General features: G+C 34.0%; 4 protein-coding genes and 1 pseudogene across 9 annotated transcripts; 3 read left to right on the top strand and 2 right to left on the bottom strand.

The window, feature by feature from the left end:
- The first annotated feature begins 1916 nt into the window (after positions 1 to 1916).
- LOC111315378 (protein BRASSINAZOLE-RESISTANT 1-like) lies at positions 1917 to 4225 on the top strand. The gene is made up of 2 exons (XM_022917056.2): positions 1917 to 2617; positions 3091 to 4225. Exons 1-2 carry the CDS (start codon positions 2378 to 2380, stop codon positions 3784 to 3786), a joined length of 936 nt encoding a protein of 311 aa, XP_022772791.1. The 5' UTR covers positions 1917 to 2377; the 3' UTR covers positions 3787 to 4225.
- Positions 4226 to 4789: 564 nt separating this feature from the next.
- Positions 4790 to 8476, bottom strand: LOC111315377 (uncharacterized). The gene is made up of 4 exons (XM_022917055.2): positions 7837 to 8476; positions 6168 to 6309; positions 5825 to 5966; positions 4790 to 5367 (listed from the first exon to the last, which is right to left on the bottom strand). The coding sequence occupies exons 1-4, from the start codon at positions 8225 to 8227 to the stop codon at positions 5035 to 5037; spliced, it is 1008 nt and encodes a 335-aa protein (XP_022772790.2). The 5' UTR covers positions 8228 to 8476; the 3' UTR covers positions 4790 to 5034.
- A 758-nt stretch (positions 8477 to 9234) lies between these two features.
- LOC111315376 (peroxisomal membrane protein 11A-like) lies at positions 9235 to 10670 on the top strand (annotated as a pseudogene).
- Positions 10671 to 10784: 114 nt separating this feature from the next.
- Positions 10785 to 15368, top strand: LOC111315374 (lysophospholipid acyltransferase LPEAT1-like). 3 transcript variants are annotated; one of them, XM_089749168.1, is made up of 9 exons: positions 10785 to 11688; positions 11874 to 11987; positions 12112 to 12149; positions 12569 to 12633; positions 12720 to 12788; positions 12986 to 13119; positions 13704 to 13844; positions 14136 to 14199; positions 14603 to 15368. In XM_089749168.1, exons 1-9 carry the CDS (start codon positions 11182 to 11184, stop codon positions 14620 to 14622), a joined length of 1152 nt encoding a protein of 383 aa, XP_089605294.1. In that variant the 5' UTR covers positions 10785 to 11181; the 3' UTR covers positions 14623 to 15368. The 3 variants fall into 3 exon arrangements, with proteins under 3 accessions (XP_089605294.1, XP_089605293.1, XP_089605292.1); XM_089749167.1 differs by having other exon boundaries at positions 10835 to 11688; positions 15011 to 15368; XM_089749166.1 differs by lacking the exon at positions 14603 to 15368 and having other exon boundaries at positions 10835 to 11688; positions 14136 to 14601.
- Positions 14702 to 17862, bottom strand: LOC111315375 (deSI-like protein At4g17486). 4 transcript variants are annotated; one of them, XM_089749169.1, is made up of 5 exons: positions 17535 to 17862; positions 17188 to 17262; positions 15953 to 16202; positions 15342 to 15629; positions 14702 to 15189 (listed from the first exon to the last, which is right to left on the bottom strand). In XM_089749169.1, exons 3-5 carry the CDS (start codon positions 16158 to 16160, stop codon positions 14957 to 14959), a joined length of 729 nt encoding a protein of 242 aa, XP_089605295.1. In that variant the 5' UTR covers positions 16161 to 16202; positions 17188 to 17262; positions 17535 to 17862; the 3' UTR covers positions 14702 to 14956. The 4 variants fall into 4 exon arrangements, with proteins under 4 accessions (XP_089605295.1, XP_022772786.2, XP_022772788.2 ...); XM_022917051.2 differs by having other exon boundaries at positions 17188 to 17293; positions 17535 to 17817; XM_022917053.2 differs by lacking the exon at positions 17188 to 17262.
- Between the last annotated feature and the right edge of the window lie 1175 nt (positions 17863 to 19037).

The following is a 19037-nucleotide window of genomic DNA, read 5'->3' as shown; positions in this document are numbered from 1 at the left end:
AAACTTTAAAATTTTGAATTAAATTAAATTATGTACTTTTTAAATTTTTATAAATTAAAATAATTATTTTATATTTAAATTTATTTAAATATATTTAAAAATATATATAAAAATATAAAAATAATAAAAATTACAAATTAAAAACTATTGAATTAAACAAATCTATAAAATTTAATTTGATTCAAATTAAATTGTATAAAAATTCAAATTGAATTTGAACCATAATTTAAAAATTAAAATTTTATGCATTATTTAAAAAAAATTTATTTGAATTCCATTCGATGTTATCATTTAAGCTTCAAAACTTTTTAAATGGTATACAATTTTATTTTTCAAAAAAATATTTTTTTAAATTCAAGAATAAAATACTAGTCCTAAATTATTTATCTTTATGGTTCTGTTTTAAAATATAAAATTTTACTTATTATATTTTACCTATTTCATACCATGGCAAATCTTTAATTTTTTTTATTATAAAAAAGACACTAATTTTAAAATTAAAAAATTTATATATGTTAAAATTTAAATCATGCAGAATATTTGAACATTTTATTTGACTCTACTATAAATGTTTATCCGCTGAATTACTCTTTAGCTAAATGCATTTGTGTTCAAATTTAGGAGATTACTTTTCAAAATACTTAATAAATTTATACAGTTTCTTTGATAAATCATACACATCATACTTATAATCTCCACCGTCCATCATATTGGAAAGCTCTGATCTTTAGTCAAAATGTTGACCGCGTAGTTCAACTATTATGTCTGGTGTTCTAGATGAACACACTGGATATTTTGAACCGTCGTCCTCTTAATTTCTTAAATTTTTAGTTAGAAATCCAGACCGAAACAAATATGTCATTGTTAAATATAACATTAAATAATTAATTAATTAAATTAAAATTTAATTAAATTCACGTACAACGAATTTTAAACTTAAGGTTTTAAGGTTGTAGATTTTTTTTATTAATAAATTAAGGTCTCGTTGATAATATTATTTAAAGTTTTAAAAATAATTATATAAGTAATATATACAAGTTTGAATTCAACAAATATTATATTATTTCATATCATATTTATTTATAAACAATATATATATTATTTTGATAAATTTTTTTATTACTTTTCATCTTTTAATTGATTTTATATTAAATTAAAAATTTGGTTTGTTTTGTATATATTTTAATTGTTTAATTAATTATAATATTGATATAAATTTTTTTATAGTGTGATCACGTTATTTTATTGTTATACTTTTTTTTCAATTCTTTATTTTTAAATATTAAAATAACATAATAACATGATAAAAATATTGTTTCTTCGTTCACATGTAACATCGATTAAAATCCATATAAACTCAAAAAATTAAAGTGAAAATGATTAAAATTAAATCAAATTTAATTTGATTTTTTTTAGATATTATATAAAATTATAAATTTTTAAAAATTGATTTAAATTCGAATAGATCATTCATATGATCCGATTAAAATTAAATTTTATTAATTCGATTTATTAATTTTAATTTATTAATTTTTATATATTATTTTAATATAAAATTTTAATATATTAAATATATTATAATATAAATTTATTATTTTATATTATAAAATTTTAAAAAATATATAAAAATTAATAAAAATATATAAATTTTATTTGATTAAATTTTGTTTTATTTTTTATATTTTAGATCTAAAATCTAATTTGATATACATTTAATATTTGAATTTAATTTGAATCAATTAAAAAATAGATTGAAATTAAATCAAATATTATAATTTTAAATTAATTTTTGACTTAAAAAATTTTTTTACCTCTACGAAAAAGGATGATTTTATTAGTTATTTTAGATAAATTTTACTAATAAATTTAATTATCACAATTTGTCGTCTAAAAAGAGGCTGTGAAAGTGAGGGAGCAACGAGTCCATGATGTTATAAACTGATCAGATGATCTGTCTGATACGCTCATATCCAAAGGGTACCACACCCTCCAACGGCGTGGTCCCACCATCTTCTTCTTTCATGTTAAGATCATTTGGTCATTACTCGTAACATACTTGGAACTTTCACGCGCCACCTCTTTTCTCCCGTCTCCCCACGTTTCCTCGTCATCACCCGTTCACAGCGCTAATCCAACGCTCTCAATTGCTCTATGACTTTTATTTGGAAAACGAGCTTTGGTGTACTCGTCTGCACTGTATAATTTCCATAAAACGAAAGCAGGGAGGGTGTTTCTTTTCTTTTCTTTTCTTTATCATCGTTTGGGTCTCAAAAAGAGAGCGACGGATTCTTTCGTTTCTAACATTTTCTTTTTCTAGCGAAGGAAACGCGTATTCCTCGTGAGCCTCATCTACACCACTGTTGGTAGAGTCGGAGAGATGACGTCAGATGGGGCGACATCGATACCGGCGCCAAGGAGGAAGCCGTCGTGGAGGGAGAGAGAGAATAACAGGAGGAGAGAGAGGAGGAGAAGAGCTATTGCTGCTAAGATATATACTGGGCTTAGAGCTCAAGGAAATTACAACTTGCCCAAGCACTGTGATAACAATGAGGTTCTCAAAGCTCTTTGTGCCGAGGCTGGTTGGGTCGTTGAAGAAGATGGCACCACTTATCGAAAGGTATCTGATTTACCCTTCTCTTCTTCTTTTCTGTTCTTACAGAATGGTAGATCTATATAAAAGAAGCTGTAATTTTTTTTACTTCTCTGCCCATTTTTGTGCCAATTTAGCTGGATCTAGTTCCCATCTTGATTTTAGTTTGGTTTTTCTCTCTGGGTTTTTTTTTTTTTTTTTTTATCTGTTCAATTTCTGTTTGATTTGGCTTTCGTTCACTTGCTTGAAATATTGGGTAAAAAAGCGAGTCATTGTTCTGGAACTAGCAGTTGCTAATTAGACAATTATTAGTTGATCTGTGTTGGAACTGAAACTTCAATTAAATGACTGAAGTGAAACATTGATGAATAATTTTTCTTGATTAGCTGGTATTTATGGTCTTTCTTTTTTCTCTATTTCCTGTATGATCCTATTGAGTCTTGACTAACAAAACATACCCTTTTGATAATTTTTGGTTTTTAATTGAATTTGTTGTTCAGGGATGTCAGCCACCTCCAATTGATATACCTGGCAGTTCAGCTAAAATTACCCCATTTTCTTCCCAAAATCCGAGTCCATTATCTTCTGCATTTCCAAGTCCAATTCCTTCCTGTCAAGTCAGTCCTTCCTCCTCTTCCTACCCTAGTCCCACTAGGCTGGATGCTAATAACCCGTCGAGTCTCCTTCCGTTCCTTCAAAGTGCCATTCCTTCATCTCTGCCGCCACTCAGAATCTCAAACAGTGCCCCTGTGACACCACCACTTTCATCTCCAACCTCAAGAAACCCTAAGCCAATTCCCAACTGGGAGGCCATTGCAAAAGAGTCCATGGCCTCTTTTAACTACCCATTTTATGCTGTTTCTGCCCCAGCTAGTCCAACGCACCGTCATTTTCATGCCCCTGCTACAATACCTGAGTGCGATGAATCTGATACGTCCACGGTGGAATCTGGTCAATTGATAAGCTTTCAAAAGTTTGCACCTTCTACATCTCAAATGCCGACTTCTCCAACATTTAATCTGGTGAAACCTTTGCCTCTTCAAAATTTGCCCAATGATTTGATCAAAGAGAAAGGGCGAGGTGCAGAGTTTCAGTTTGAGAGTGGACAGGTTAAGCCATGGGAAGGAGAGAAGATTCATGAAGTAGGATTGGATGATCTGGAGCTCACGCTTGGAAGTGGCAAGGCGCGGTGTTAAACTGAGGCTATTCATTGAATGATGTTGTGAAAGTATGCTAAAACAGAAGAAAAAGTTGCTTTGCCATTCCTGGTTCTCACAGCCAGGCATTGGATAGCATTCTCAGTTCTGTTGTTTCATCTACATGGTGAAAAGTGGACATCTTAAACTAAAGGTGGGAGGAGTTACATTTTTATCTGCAATTGTTCTTTTTCTTTTTCTTCTTTTTCCAGTTAGTTGATGCTCACATTCCCTGGTTGAATTGTTAGGGATTTGGGTTGTTTTTACAAGCATTACTTTGTAGATACTATGGGATATTTCTGGTTGTGATATGAGTTGTTTGATCTTTCCTTTAGGCTATGTAGGCTTGGGTAAAACCTCACAGAATTAAATTATTTTGAGTGGTTTGTACTGTTAATGGATGTATCATGTTGGGAAGCAAAAAAAAATTTTTTTTTAATATTCAGTGTTGAGGTTTCATTCACTTACGTTTGCAAATCACCCTACAATCAAAAGTTAATCCTAAATAATCCGATAATAATAATAATAATACACATTCTCATAAAACTTTCAACAAAAAATGGAAGAAAATGTGTACTGCAGAGCTGTACTGCATAACCAGTCTCCACTGTGTGACTGGAGTGGTCTGCTCTTATCCATATCTCTTTTGTTAATGGAGCCTCTAACTTTCCAATATGTTTCCATTCGGGGCTTGGGCCATCACCTATGTAACTTTCTGTCATCATAGCATCCTTTATCCAATTATCTTGTAAGTTATGATGATTGCAACCTTATCACTTCTCAGAATTTACATAACCAGATATAATTCGATTCAATCGTTCACAAGATAATGACACAAGATTAGTGGCACTGAAATAACTCAACCTCAATGCATATCTATAACGATCGAATTTTATTACAATAACCGATTGATGAGAACGGCATATTTAAGGTAATGTTACAAAAGCTACACAAAGACTTATCAAGATGACACAAAGCATGTTTAAGAACACACATAGGTTTTCACGGGGAGCATTAGCATTTAGTAAAGGCAGCATCCGAAAGAATACTTTAATTGTACAAAGACTTACTCTCTGTTTAGGTAGATGATACAGAGGAGGATGAAAAAAGATTCTACATTACCATACGGCGAGAGGAAATTTTGACCCAATATTTGGGAACAAATTGCCTTCATGCTCCTGCTACAATCTTCTCATTACAAATATCTATGTGATTAGTCAAGAAAATGGTGTGTGGCTGAGGCATTCACTAGTAAGATAAGCATGTGTTCTCCAAATCTTTAGTTAGCCTTTCTGTTTCCTCAATCTTTGGTTTTATATCCTTTTTGACATTGGCATTGCATTCTTGGTATCTGAAGCAAGTTACAAGATGATCATTAACAATCCCTGCCACTTGCATGAATGAATAAACGACAGTAGGTCCCACACAACGGAATCCTCTCTGCATCATATCTTTGCTCATGAGTTCAGCTTTTGGGGTCTTAACTGGTGCTTGACGGGCATATCGGAACCCATTTCTTAATGGTTTGTGGTTAACAAATCCCCAGCAATAGCTGCTGAAAGAACCAAATTCCCGCTGAACCTGCAAATTTCAACAAACCATAGGGCTTTATGCTTTAGCATACAACGATAACTTGTGTTTCCATCACAATTGATTAAGCTGCTATAGTCGACTTGATGCCTTTTTTAGTTTGTTTTGCGTGAGAAGGGAAGGAGGGGAGGAAAGTTTGCAGACTCAACAAATTAGCAGTATCACCAGTTAAAATTGTCAATGCTTTCTATTATATGAGACATGAAACTACCCTCTAAGAGTAACATGTTTTTTTATTTTGTGCATCTGTTACAGATGCAAGACTTATATCAAACAACTGTCTAGGAGGTATGAAGTCAAAACATTCAAATGCTTTGAATTGCTTTGTCGAGTCTACACTATTGGCTATGGCATGCACCTAAAAAAGGAAGGATGAAAGACTTGATGCTATGACCTAATAGATTGCTATTTCCCCTCGTTTTCCCTGGTCAGATAACCAGATAATTACCTTAAGCATCTGTTTAGCATTCTCCAGTATCGCACGGAGCTTCGGCTCAGAAAGCAATAGGCTACCATCAACTTTCAATGAAAGCATCTTCTTCTCAGTATATTGTGCAATTGATGATGGATCGAAATTGTCAAAAAGCTTCCTGCAAAAAATAATCCAACAATAAACAAAACACTGATCAAATGCATTCTTCTTCTCTACTATTTCTTGAAGCTTTGAAAATAAATGAATAAACAAAGAGAAGAAAAAAATAAAGAGAGGAAAATCAGAGAATCCAGGTAGTATCTTATTCATGTACTAGTTCAGACTGTTCAGTTCTCATGGAGACTAGAGACAAAGATACCTGAATATGCATCTCTTATTAAGAATTGTTGGCCAGCTGAGTTCAGCTAAGGCTTGTGAAAAGACCAGCAGCTCAAACAGCTTCCTGTCATCACGAACTGGAACACCCCACTCTTCGTCATGGAAAGAAGTATAAAGAGGGTCTGCACAGATAATGAATTAGTAAATTTCAATGTTATTACAAGACAAGATCAAAGACAGGCCAATGGTACAACGAAGTGAGAATGAAACACATATGCACCTCCTGTTATTTGTTGTAAGCTTCAAAAACCATAGAAAAGTTAATGGAATCACAATCTGTAGTATTACATAGAGCAAAAATTAATAGTATAATGGCATCAAACGTAATAGAAAATGCTACAACATAGTTCTGTTAAAACTCATTGATAATTTGAAACTCAGGAAGTCTAGGCATGTCAAATCAGATGGTTAAGATTCTTGTGTACATTTTTGGTATGTTGCTGTCAGCCTGTGATGAAAAATATTAATGGCATTAAAATGGTAAAAGCCTTACTAGTTACTAATAAATCATAGCATTTCAGATCAAAATCTAAGTAACCATGCCTTATTCAACCATATGGGTGGCACTGCTGACGCTACTGCACTATTCCAACACGCTTTAACCCACATTTGGTTCGGTAATCAATCAGTAGCATTATCCTATGACCATTCCAAGCCTTCAACTCTGTCTAAAAACAGACAAAGGCTTGCATCCCGTTTCTTAATCTAATTCATCCTTCTCGGAGATCTGTACATCATCACTAAACAAAGCTGGCCTTTCAAGGGTAAAAACAGACTAAGCCTCCATCCAACAATGTGACATTCATTTAATAACAAAAGCTCAACGTGGGGCAATTTTCCCAACACGGCAAGTTTGTTGGCACCGCCAACTAGAAACAACAAGATTAATATCACAAAAAATTAATGAAAACTATAGCAAAACAAAAAAATATCACTGAATTTCCAGACATTTACTTCACTTTGGTGTCATTGTCAAAGCACTACGTCATCACTCATGTCATAAAAGCGTTAAACTTTTCCAGCAGAGATGACTTGAATAAACCTTAAATGGTTAAACCCCCAACGCCATCATCATTTATTAGGCACCGCCAAGTTCCTATATCTAACAAGCTCGCAAATTGAGATATAAATGATATCTCGATACTTGTAAGTTATTCGAGTTAAACTTGAATAAAATTTAAATTCAATTTAATCATTTACAAGTTTTGTATCTTGATTTATGAAATGAGTTCGAGCATTTTAATATTCGATTTGATTAGTCAAATTTTTATATTTTAATATATTTTTATTATTTTAATTAAAAATTATTATTTTATCCTTTATATATATATATCTTCAAATTCAAATATATAATTAAATTTAAAATACGAGTTATTTTTATTAGATGAATTTAATTAAATAAATTTAAATAATTCAATTTTTATCTCAATTTAAATTTGAGATTAAAAATTAAAACTTATCGAACTCGAACTAAATTTCGAGCTTGAATTGAAACTTTTCATTATATCAACTTCAGCTCGATTACACTAACGCAATTATATTCAACAAAAAAATTTAACTGCCTCAGTAAAATCACATTTTTTATCTCAAAGACAACAAAAAAATAGTAATTTATAGTTTTTCTTTTTTTTTTTAAAATAATAACTTACCAGAAAATGGAGTGATCCAATCACATCGTTTTAACCGTTCCGATATTACCGGAGAAATTTCCGTGACAACCTTGTCAGCTGTTGGAGCCACCTTGGCTTTGACTGGCTTCACTCCGTTTCGCTTAACGGTTTTCCCAGAGCTTACCGTTTTGAGGGAGGCATTGCTTGAAGAAGAATCAGAGGAAAAGGAACTGTCGGCTGAGACATTGCTATGTACAACGGACTGTGGGCTCTGGGAGACTGGAATTTTCGGTCTTCGTGGATTTTTTAGAGCTTCAATTTTCCTCGTTGACTCGCCCGAAACCCTAACTCTGTTCCCTGTCGGACCGAGAATCGCTCGCTGTTCCATCACCGATTTTGGCGATGACTTATGCTTCGTAGCCACGGACATTGCTTCGAAAAGTGAGAAACCTTCAAATGTGCGCTGTTTTTGGGCCGGATTTAAGCTCCACAAACATTCAACTTAGAATTTATATAGCAAATAATGGAAACTTCACCATTTTTTAAATGGTAAGAGAGGTAATTACAGAGCTTTTGGAGGGTAAAAGGGTCAAGAGAGTGTGAACAGAGCTTAGGTTTTTGAGAGTAGAGGAGGAGCGGAGGAGGTGTTGGAGAAGAGCAGAGGAAACATTAAACGACTGAAAAAAAACAGAGCGGCTCTGGAAGGTTTTTAAAGACGGATACCTGTAAATGGGTAAGGTACCGGTTTTAACCGGCGATGTTGCCGCGTGTCGGTTAACTTTAACCGTTTTGGTTTTGAAAGCGATTGCATTTTATGTTGTAACTGCCAAATTTGCCCTGCCTTGCGTCGCTTAAGTTGACTGCCAAAGCTTTGTCTTTCTTCTATCAGTTTTTGGCAAAAGCATGCACACAATTTTTGTCTTCGAATATATATAACCACAGTAGAGTAAATCATTGCTTTTTTATATTTTTTTACGGCTAATCATGTAAATTATCTTGTAATCAGCTCGAATCATCACTATTAGATTATGAATAGTGTGAAATTATCATATTTGTCAAGTCCCATATTAATCTTCATTTGAATAAGAAAGAAGATTAATTTTGATAAAATTAAAAATAATAATAATAATTACTGTAACAGTAATTAAAAAATTTATTGTAGTTATAATTTAAAATAATTTTAATAAAAAATAAATTTTATTAAAGTTGATTTTTTATTTAACCACTGCATTATCTATGTGATGGAATCCAAAGCCAAACTACATGATTGAAACTTGAAAGATATGGCATACGGCATCCCAACATTTTTTTTTTTTTTGGGGATTATTAATAGGATTCAAATTCAAACCATTAATCGTGAATCGATTTCAACATTCTTATTTCACTGTTTAATAAAAGCCAAAAAGTTGAGTGAATTGATTAGCGAAAAGGGTCAAAATGATATTTGAAGATAAGCAAATTGGAGGAGACAACTGGGAGGCGGCGGTTGAAGAGAAAGAGCAAAAAAAAAAAAAAAAAAGGTTAGGCTAAGGGGTAGCATTCAGTTCGTAACGTAAAATGGGTGGTGGTGTTGGCAAGTAATATAGCTTTGCAGGGAAGTTCCTTTCCTTTCCTTACCGTTGAGAGAAAGAATCCAAAGTCTCCACCACCAGCAAAAGAAAAAAAAGGTGACTTTGGTGGGTAACTAACGGCTATATGACATGGTCCATCTGCGGCATTGCTTTTCTGGATTGGGCTTTAAAGCCCATATTTAAACCAGAGTCCAGACCCGACTCCATTTGGATCATGACCCAGATTGAAATATGACTCTGGTCTGATGTATGGCCCAAAACATTGTTCAGACTTGGGTCTTCGGGTTGCTCGTTGCGGGGGTTTGGCCGGCGCGCATAGTGATAATAGCTGTCAAGTAGCCGTTACGTTGCTGATATTGACAGTTGACTTTCTCCAACTCCAAAAGCATTTACACGATGTCGTTTTGATGCCGACGAAAGAAGAATTGTCTTTTTCCTCCATTGACGCTTGCCTTCCAGTTCCATGTTCTCCTTCTTCTTGCCTTCTCTCTCTGAACCGCAATGGCTGCGAAAGCTTCAACCGTCTCTCCATCGCAAACCCTAAACGCCCCAACGCAATGAAAGCCCAAATAAAAAGACTTCCTGAACCATCTCGAAGCTTACCTCGCTTAGCGAGACGGCGTCTACAAGCCCGCAAAATCTTTCGTTACGCTACCAAGTACCAAGATCATATTAGTCGAAAGGTTCAACTAAGTAGCCGTCTCAAGAGCTTCGAGTCAAGCGTCGGACTGAGTCGGAAAGCATTTCGACTCGGGAAATTCGTTCAGCACATCAACGCTTTGAGAAATTAACTCCAATTTGGATGTTTAAGCAAGAGATTTCACCACAATTATGGCCTAGGGTGGCGAGGGTTTGAACTATTTCATTGAACGGTTTATTTGGTTGGCTAAATCAGGATTAATCAACGCTAGACATTCCCGCAATTTACAAAAGATAAGTGCTTGGGCTGAGTTTCTTGGGTACATCGGAAGTATAAGCCATAAGTTTAGGTTTAAAGATGATATAATGAGGATGAGGCGTGTTTGGAATTGAGAGGAGTTGGTGTAAGGAAGAAGATGAAAGGAAGAGGAAATTGAGAGAAAAGAAATTGATGAAGCAAACTTTCAGTTGTTCAAGATTTGGCTGATGTGTTAATGGCATTGGCTGATAGTCAAGACGGTAAAGGAAACTTTGACATAAGTTAAATTCCATCTCGTTTGTTATCATGCATGAATGTTTGGAGTGACGCGAGTGTTAGAACCAGGGCTGTTTTTGAGGCATTCTATTTGTAGACTCAATTCTCCAGCCTGAGCCCAAGGTTTACTCAAGATTGGGCTTTGAGAAGATGACCACCACAATGGGCCACCGAAGCCCACCATTTTACAACACGTGTCGAAATTTCATCGGCTTTAGACTAGGATTATCCAATAGCTGCATAAGCCCAGAAGGCGGCTCCCATATATTCTCGAACCTAATTGTCGGAATAAAATCAAACGGTCAACATCATCGGCATTCATCAAACGCCTGTTGGCCGTTGCATCTTTGTCTCACCCAACTCGAATTCTCTTCTTAATAATAATATTATTATTTTCTTTTCATTTAGTTTATTTTTAAAATTTCCAGATTCCCTGTAGTAAACCTGGCATTCACAGGTTGGAACGTAGTAGAGAAGATGACGCTTTTACCAGATCTAGCAAAGGCCCTCCTTTCCATTCATAAACTATCCCTTCCTCCGCCAAACGTTTCTAAACAAATCCGAATTGCCTATCCAATCCAATAATCACCTTAGTGTTTTTTTTTTTTAACAAATCATTAGATTTCCAGAAGCAACAACATGGAGCCCGAGCTCAAGGACCTCAATACGAAACCACCCAAGACCCATCAACCCGACCCCACCCACGATGATGTCTCCACCAAAGACGACCGTCCCCTCCTCAAACCCGACTCCTCATCCGCCGACAACATCCAGGAGCTCGAGAAGAAATTAGCTGCCTTTGTTCGTAACGACGTGTACGGTTCCATGGGAAGAGGCAAGCTCCCACTGACGGAGAAACTCCAGCTGGGCATTGCCCTCGTCACGCTACTTCCTCTACGCATCGTTTTGGGGATGACTTTTGTGCTTGCATATTACCTGATTTGTAGAATTTGTACGCTATTCTCGGCCCCGAATCAGGAGGAGGAGGATCAGGAGGATTATGCACACTTGGGCGGGTGGAGGCGAGCCGTGATTGTCCAGTCCGGCCGGTTCCTCTCTAGGTCATTGCTTTTTCTTGTAGGGTTTTATTGGATTAAAGAAACTCATAAGCATTCAGCAAATACCCAAGAGAACTCAAAAACTGAGGTATGCCAAACCCCAACCTTTTTTTTCCCTTTAAACTTTACTTATTGAGCATTATTTCATCGTCCAAAGCTGGTAGCTTTAAAGAGAATTGATACGACTTTAATTAATGGACATTAATCTGAAAAGTAATTCTTGATCAGCATTTTTCTGAATTTTGTATTTTTGGACGTTTGGGTTTTCTACAGGCGATCAATCAATCAGAAGAGCATGAAAGACCTGGGGCAATCGTGTCTAATCACGTGTCATATTTAGATATCTTATATCATATGTCCTCTTCCTTTCCAAGCTTTGTTGCCAAGGTCTGTTAACTTAACCACTCTTCTAGTTTTGATTATGGTACAAAAGGTAAAACTTTTTCTGGTTTAAATGACATGTTTCTGGTTTGGTTTTGTCAATTGGAACCCTTGGATTTTATTGCTGAAGAGATCAGTGGCTAAAATTCCTTTAGTTGGTCTCATCAGGTTAGTTTATTTTAACCTCCTAAATTTCTCCCGTGGTTTGATGCAAAACAATGTTCAATTTGGTTGTCATTATTGAATTGTTGTTTCTTATCGAATTGATTACTTCTTTTCTTCTTGCCTTTCAAGCTTGATATATAGTTGTGGTAAAAGTTTCGTATTTTACTTAACATCTAAGATCTTAATCTACTAGCTTCGTAGCTATGTTGCTGCAATGTCTAGCGTGACCCGTTTATAGCTGAATACAAATCTTTATTCTTAGAAAATGTTTTGCATGCAGGCAGGTGTTTTTGATGCTTATATATTTATTTTGTTCTGTATCCTACCACTTCAATCTTTTCTCAATGTTGTATATTGTGTTCCTTGTATAAATAAAAAGGTTGAGTTGGAGTCATTAATGATAGTTGGCTTGTTTCTTACAGCAAATGCCTTGGTTGTGTCTATGTCCAGCGGGAGTCAAAATCATCAGACTTCAAAGGTGTTGCAGGTAGAAAAACTGTTGATGTCAAACATGTTCTTTTCCACTTACTACTATTGATCAAAAGTACAATACATAAATGGTCTCTCTTTCAGGTGTTGTGACTGACAGAGTTCGTGAAGCTCATCAAAATAAAGCTGCTCCAATGATGATGCTCTTTCCAGGTTAATCATCTTTTTGATATACTATATACATGTATCACATGGTTTAATTATGGTGCATGCTGCACCCAAATACTGTATGGGTGTGTATGTATCTCTATAGCTGATGTTTCATAGCACAGCCTAAGTTTCTGTTTTTCCTATGCCTATAAATTCCCAATTAGTAATAGTTGTTTGATTCATATTCATCTTGACAACAGAAGGCACAACAACAAATGGGGATTTTCTCCTCCCATTCAAGACTGGTGCATTTTTGGCAAGAGCACCTGTGGTGCCTGTTATATTAAGGTACCCATACCAAAGATTTAGTCCAGCCTGGGATTCAATATCCGGGGTGAGTAATTCTTAAGCAATTCAAGATGGATGTGCAAATTTTGATAACAAATCTTATTTATTTCTTAATTAATTAATTGTTTAATACCTGCAACTCATTACTGGATATAGAAAAGTTAACGCATATAAGAGGCTTTGGTTTGTTTCTGTTTGTTATGAGGTGGTGCTCACATTATTAGGTGTTTTTAGTTTGGATCATTTGTGCAATAAAGTTGATATTGGATCTGGGAATTCTTTGTTAGTTACACTGATATTCTAATGATGGTTTTGTTGTTTGCTTAGTACATTTATATTAAATCTGACAAAAATTAAAGTAAGCAGTGCTTGTGATTTTTCTTGGGTTTATTGGAGAGTTTTACAGAAGAACTGCTAATGAGTGAAGCTAATAACGTAGTTAGATAAATCATAATGAAAAAAATTGGAAAAATGTCAATAGGATGGATGATTATTTGGATAATATATATGATTTATTTGTCCCTGCAACAAAACTTTGAACTTGTTGTGAATAATTTTTTATGGTGAGTATATTAGTTGTATGACATTTTTTTTCCTGCTGCTGTTGATGTTCTGTATTATATTTTGTAGGTGCGTCATGTTGTTTTTCTTCTATGTCAATTTGTAAATTACATGGAGGTTAAATGGTTACCTGTCTACTACCCATCACAGCAAGAGAAGGATGATCCAAAACTATATGCTAATAATGTCCGAAGATTGATGGCCAGTGAGGTATGCATATACTATCAACTTGTCGTATTGAAAGATATGTCTCTTACCAATTCCCATCACTGCTAAACTACAGACTTTCAAGAAAATGTGCTATCCTAATCAGATACTATATTCTGATTGTTCTAGAATTCTGAAGCACTGGCTTAAAGCACCATCATATTTGTCTTGTGCCAAGTAGTCACCGATATGCAGAAGAAAAACAATCTAGTCTTATAGGAATGTGTCAGTATTACTTGAATCGTCATTCATGTTAATGCGAGTTTTACTTGCTGTTTGTGTTTTCGTCTGCAGGGTAATCTGATACAGTCGGATATTGGACTGCCTGAGAAGCGGATATATCATGCTGCTCTCAATGGTAATAATAGCCTGTCTAGTGTTTTGCATCAGAAAGACGATTGATAATTTCTTGGCCTTGCTCCCAAATGATATCTAGTCTCTGTTGAGTTTCTTAGTTTGCACCAGTATTTCATGAACGCACAGACAAACCAAAGGGGTGGTTTCTCTTTCCCCATTTAACTCAAAACAACGCCACGTGCAGTTATATTGTGAACTTCTTTATTCATGGAAAGTGTGGCCACTAGCTACAGATTTAAATCTGCTTATGGAACTGATTTAGTCAGATCATCTGCTATTAAGAGACTCCTGGGCTTGTTTGTCTTAAAATACATAACAATAAGTTGACTATTAAGTGCCCTTGAAAACTTGTATATAGAACCATGCATCTGTAAATCTGAAGTGTCTCTTTCGTGTTCCTGCAGGTTTGTTTTGCCAAAGCTAATTTGGATTCGCCTTCTGTATATTCATTGTATGATTCTATTAGTTATGGAAAAAAACTTTAAAATTATATATAAAAAAAATTCACAAGCAGAGCAAGAGATTTTATTGTCATCAGTTGAAAATATTTCACCCAAAAGCAGGCCTTGATGTCTATTCATTCGGTGGAGGAAGCATGGTATTTTACTATTTAAATGCCATTTGCCACATTAGTGTTAGAGACATGACAGCATACTCCACAAACAAGAAAACACCAAAAGAAATCTTCAATCATTAAGCTTTGTGGAAGCTTAGCTTGGCCGCTGAACGTTCATTGAAATGCCAACCGACCAGTCGTCTCACCTTTCCTTCCATAAAACATTGTTTGATTTTTTTGATTCCCATGGTGGCAGGCAACCTCTTAAGGGTGATTGTATAAGTAATGAAGACTTCTGCCGCATTGACACTGAAGATAGGCAACTGAAGGCGCACCTCAGCCTCCTCTTCTCACTATCATATGGTTGATAATTGGGATCATGCCGCACGACAGAAGTCTTAAGGGCTTCAGGAAGAATGCAGTTGCACATTGAACCTAACACAAAGAAAAGATGAGATAAGTTATTGTAATTATTGTAACCTAACACAAGCATGTGACATTGGAAAATGCTTGTGCAAGTGATATGGTAAACAACAACAACAACAACCATTACGATCTTGCTAGTGGTGGGATGTTTGTATAAATACCTATTCTAGCCAGCCGATTTACCCATTTAGGAATGCGTTTCCCAGTCAGCTTGTGACAAATATCCTCGCAGAAATGGTTGCAATTCTTGACGATCAAGTGATACGTGTCTCCACTATACCTTGCCGAATTCCGCTCCATGAATTCCCTTACTTGGATAGGGTCCAGTGATGTGGTCCCAATGAATGTCGATTTCCTGAACTTGAAGCCCGGGCACTGTCGTGGTTCAACCTCAAAAACACCACTGGTTGGGTAATCGTGAGCTCCAAATGCATATTCCACACCATGAACTGTAGAGTGGGTTCAGTTAGCAATAGCAGTATAACAAGCACAGAATTGTCAGGTCCATATTTTGCATATTCAGTGTAAACGCATTGCTTGATATTATGAATTCAGTAAAAGGTTATTCTCCCTTCCTCCTTAACAACTGCTGCTTATAATGAGGACTACTGCCTATCATTCCAACCATTATATTTCCAATTCGATTAATCAGTTCACACTGGACACAAACTAGACAAGGGACAAATGAGAATCAAAACCTTTTCTAGATGCAAATTAAAAACAAAGTGAACAAAAGGGCAAAAGCATACACTAAAAGTATGATCAAGCCTACCTTCCACCCCAGAATGAAAGATGCCAAGGCCTGCCCAGTAAAAATAGCCATTCATGGGTGTTAGGTCATATACATTGAGGTACACTGGTGCACAGCCTGGATTGAAACTAGTTGGCTTCACCTTTGGAAAAAAACAACGAGAGGCTGATTTGTTTTTCAAAAACCGTGGCACCACAGATTTCCTTTTCTTCTTTGATTCAAAATCCATATTTCTTCAGTAAGACCTGACTTCAATTAATGCTTACAGAACCTGGGATAAATTAGCAAACATTAGCTATCAATTTAAAGGAAGTAAATTATTTCATAACCATGATAGTGGGAAAACCAAGAGAACAATGGGCACTGAAAAAGTAGAAGAAGAAGGAGAGTAGTTAGTTAGACACCAAAAGTTTCTAAAAAACATAACTACAGATTATAGCAATTACAATCTTTCAGTTGGCATTTAAACTCTCATATTCAAAGATTGCAAAAGATAGTCTAGTTATAGCACATAACATCTTTAAAGGGTATTTTCACCTAAGACAACTCATTGGGTGGAGATATCATAATATATAATGGAGGTTTCAACTCTTAGCATATAAAAAGCAGCATATCTAGCGTTATGAACTAACATTTAAGATATCCCTTTCATCTATCGAAATTTGAAATCCCTCATTCAACAACAACTATCAAGGATCAGAGCTCGTCCAAAGTGTTGATGAAAGTTCAATGGTTCAAGGTTATCCTCTAAAAGTCCAGAGGAATGAATTTTGCTAGACAAAGAAGGAAGGCATAAAAGTCAAATACAAGGAGAAGCAACCTGCTTTAATCATACTTGTATACACGTTAGAAACTATCTTTATCATCAATGGTACTAAAATAATTAGTATACATTATACAAATTTAAAAGATAATAATGAAGATTGACAACCGAGAGAGAGAAAAAGGTAAGGGTCAACTCAAAGCTTCGACAATCCTTAATTCCAACCACGTGGAGTTGGACAAAACCAAACTGAAAAAAAAAAACAAAGTTAAACAATAACAAAATACAGAATATAAAACTCCAATCCTAGCTGATTAACCCTGCATTTTATAACAAACTACAGAAATATCAGAGTTTCCTTTCAAAATTCTCTTTTTATATTCATGGGGATAGAAATCATGATGAATAGTTAACTCACAAAGAAGAGAAAAATGAAGAAAAGATTAATAAGAAAAAAAAAAAAGAAACCCAAAACAGCATAATCCAAACTTACCATGGAAAAAAATTTAAGGTAAATTTTAATGAGAACAAAAATAGTAACTTTTGGAGTAAGTTCACCCATCAAGTCCTGCATTTTCCAAATTCATTTCCTGTTGGAACTAGAGAATTATAGTGGAAAAAAAAAAGCAATCGTTATTGGTATGGTACTCCATGAAAAAAGAAAAAAAAGCATGAGAATCACTTCAGATCTAGTAGAAATTGTCCATAGCCAGAAAAAAGAAAGAAAACAAAACAACGACAATGTAATAGATCAGACAGGATTAAAACCTTAATTTTAGCCAAGGATCCAACCAAAAAGAAACATTAGCAAAGAAAAATTGGAAAAGAGAGAGAGCCTACAGATTCAGGGAAGAAGGCCATTTATAAGCGCCCAAAGAAAAGCAAGCGCCATTACAACATCGAAGCCTAGCCAGCTGGCATTGACCGAAACTATTCGTGTTTTTATGGTGGCCAACGGAGGAAAACCAAAAGAAGAAGATGATACTTTATAAAAGAGATTAAAAATATGCTTAAGCCGCCATTCTTGAAAACTGGAAGCTCTAAGCATAAAGAAGAAGAAGAACAGGCAAAGCCATATTCTTTCTTTTTCTCTCTGCTTTTTTTTTATTCTTTTCTCGGTCACTCTTTTTATTCTCTCTCAATCTCCAAATTTATTTTTCACTTCACTGCGCAATCACGGCCACCCTTTCTTTCGGATATACCAATGTTTTTTTCACTTTTTTTTTCCTGATTCTACCAAAGAAAATAAATTTTTTTAATAATAAAAAATTAATAATTATTTAAGTTTATAATATTTTATTATAATTAATCAAATTTTGATATTTTTCTTATAAATTAGTTAAAATTTTAAATCTTTATTTTCGCTTAATTTAATTTTTATACATTTATTTGTACTTAATTAAGTCTTTAATTAGACAAAAATAATTAATTAATTTTTAATAAAAATTTAATTAATAAAAATAAATATTTAAAATTTTAATTAATTAAAAAAATAAAAATTTAAATAATTATTAAATTTTAATTCAAAATTTTCTTTTACCCTTTTATCTTTTTTATATTTTTATACATCTACTCTATCAAATAAAATACTTTTATTTCCCCTCATTATGGAAAACATTTTATCTACATTTTATCTTATCATTGTCAAATATAGGAGTGTAATCTAGTCGATATAATAAAAAGCTCGAACTTGAGTTTGACTTTTAATTCGTGGTTCAATACTTAATTCAAATTTGATTGAGTTTTATTTTTTTAATTTAAACTTGATTCGTGATCGAAATAAAATTACTCGAGCGCGCTCGATTAAGCTCAATTAATATATAAAAATAAATTTGATTCATATACTCGACAAGAGTTCGATTATTTATGTTTGAGCTCGAACTCGAATTTAAGATATTTTATTAATTAAAATAATAAAAATATATTTAAATATAAAAATTCGATTAGACTAATGAGCAACTTGAATCGGGTATAAAAATATTCGAATTTGACTCGATCAATAAGTTAAACTATTCGAACTCGAGTTCGACTTGATAATAATCGAATTGGATTTGAATTTTATTCAAATCAAATCAAAATAATTTATAAATATTAATGTATTATTTATATTCTTAATCAAATATATAATAATTTTTTTTATAAAAAATAATATTTTTTCTTATTAATTTTTTGAGCGCAAATATATGTTTTTAAGAGCTTAAGTACAAATAACTCAAATTCTAATAGATTGAAAAAAAAAATATATATATATATATATATATTTGGTTATTACAATAAGCACAAGATAATGAGGGAGGGAAAAGAGAGGTGTGGATGTGAAGGGGATGGCAGAGTCGTGCAAAA

The sequence above is a fragment of the Durio zibethinus genome, chromosome 20 (genome assembly GCF_047325235.1).
Source record: "Durio zibethinus cultivar Kanyao isolate XHJ-2024 chromosome 20, ASM4732523v1, whole genome shotgun sequence".
Classification (NCBI taxonomy): domain Eukaryota; kingdom Viridiplantae; phylum Streptophyta; class Magnoliopsida; order Malvales; family Malvaceae; genus Durio; species Durio zibethinus.
Note: the sequence above shows the minus strand (reverse complement) of the source record. Positions and strands in the feature narration are given on the sequence as shown.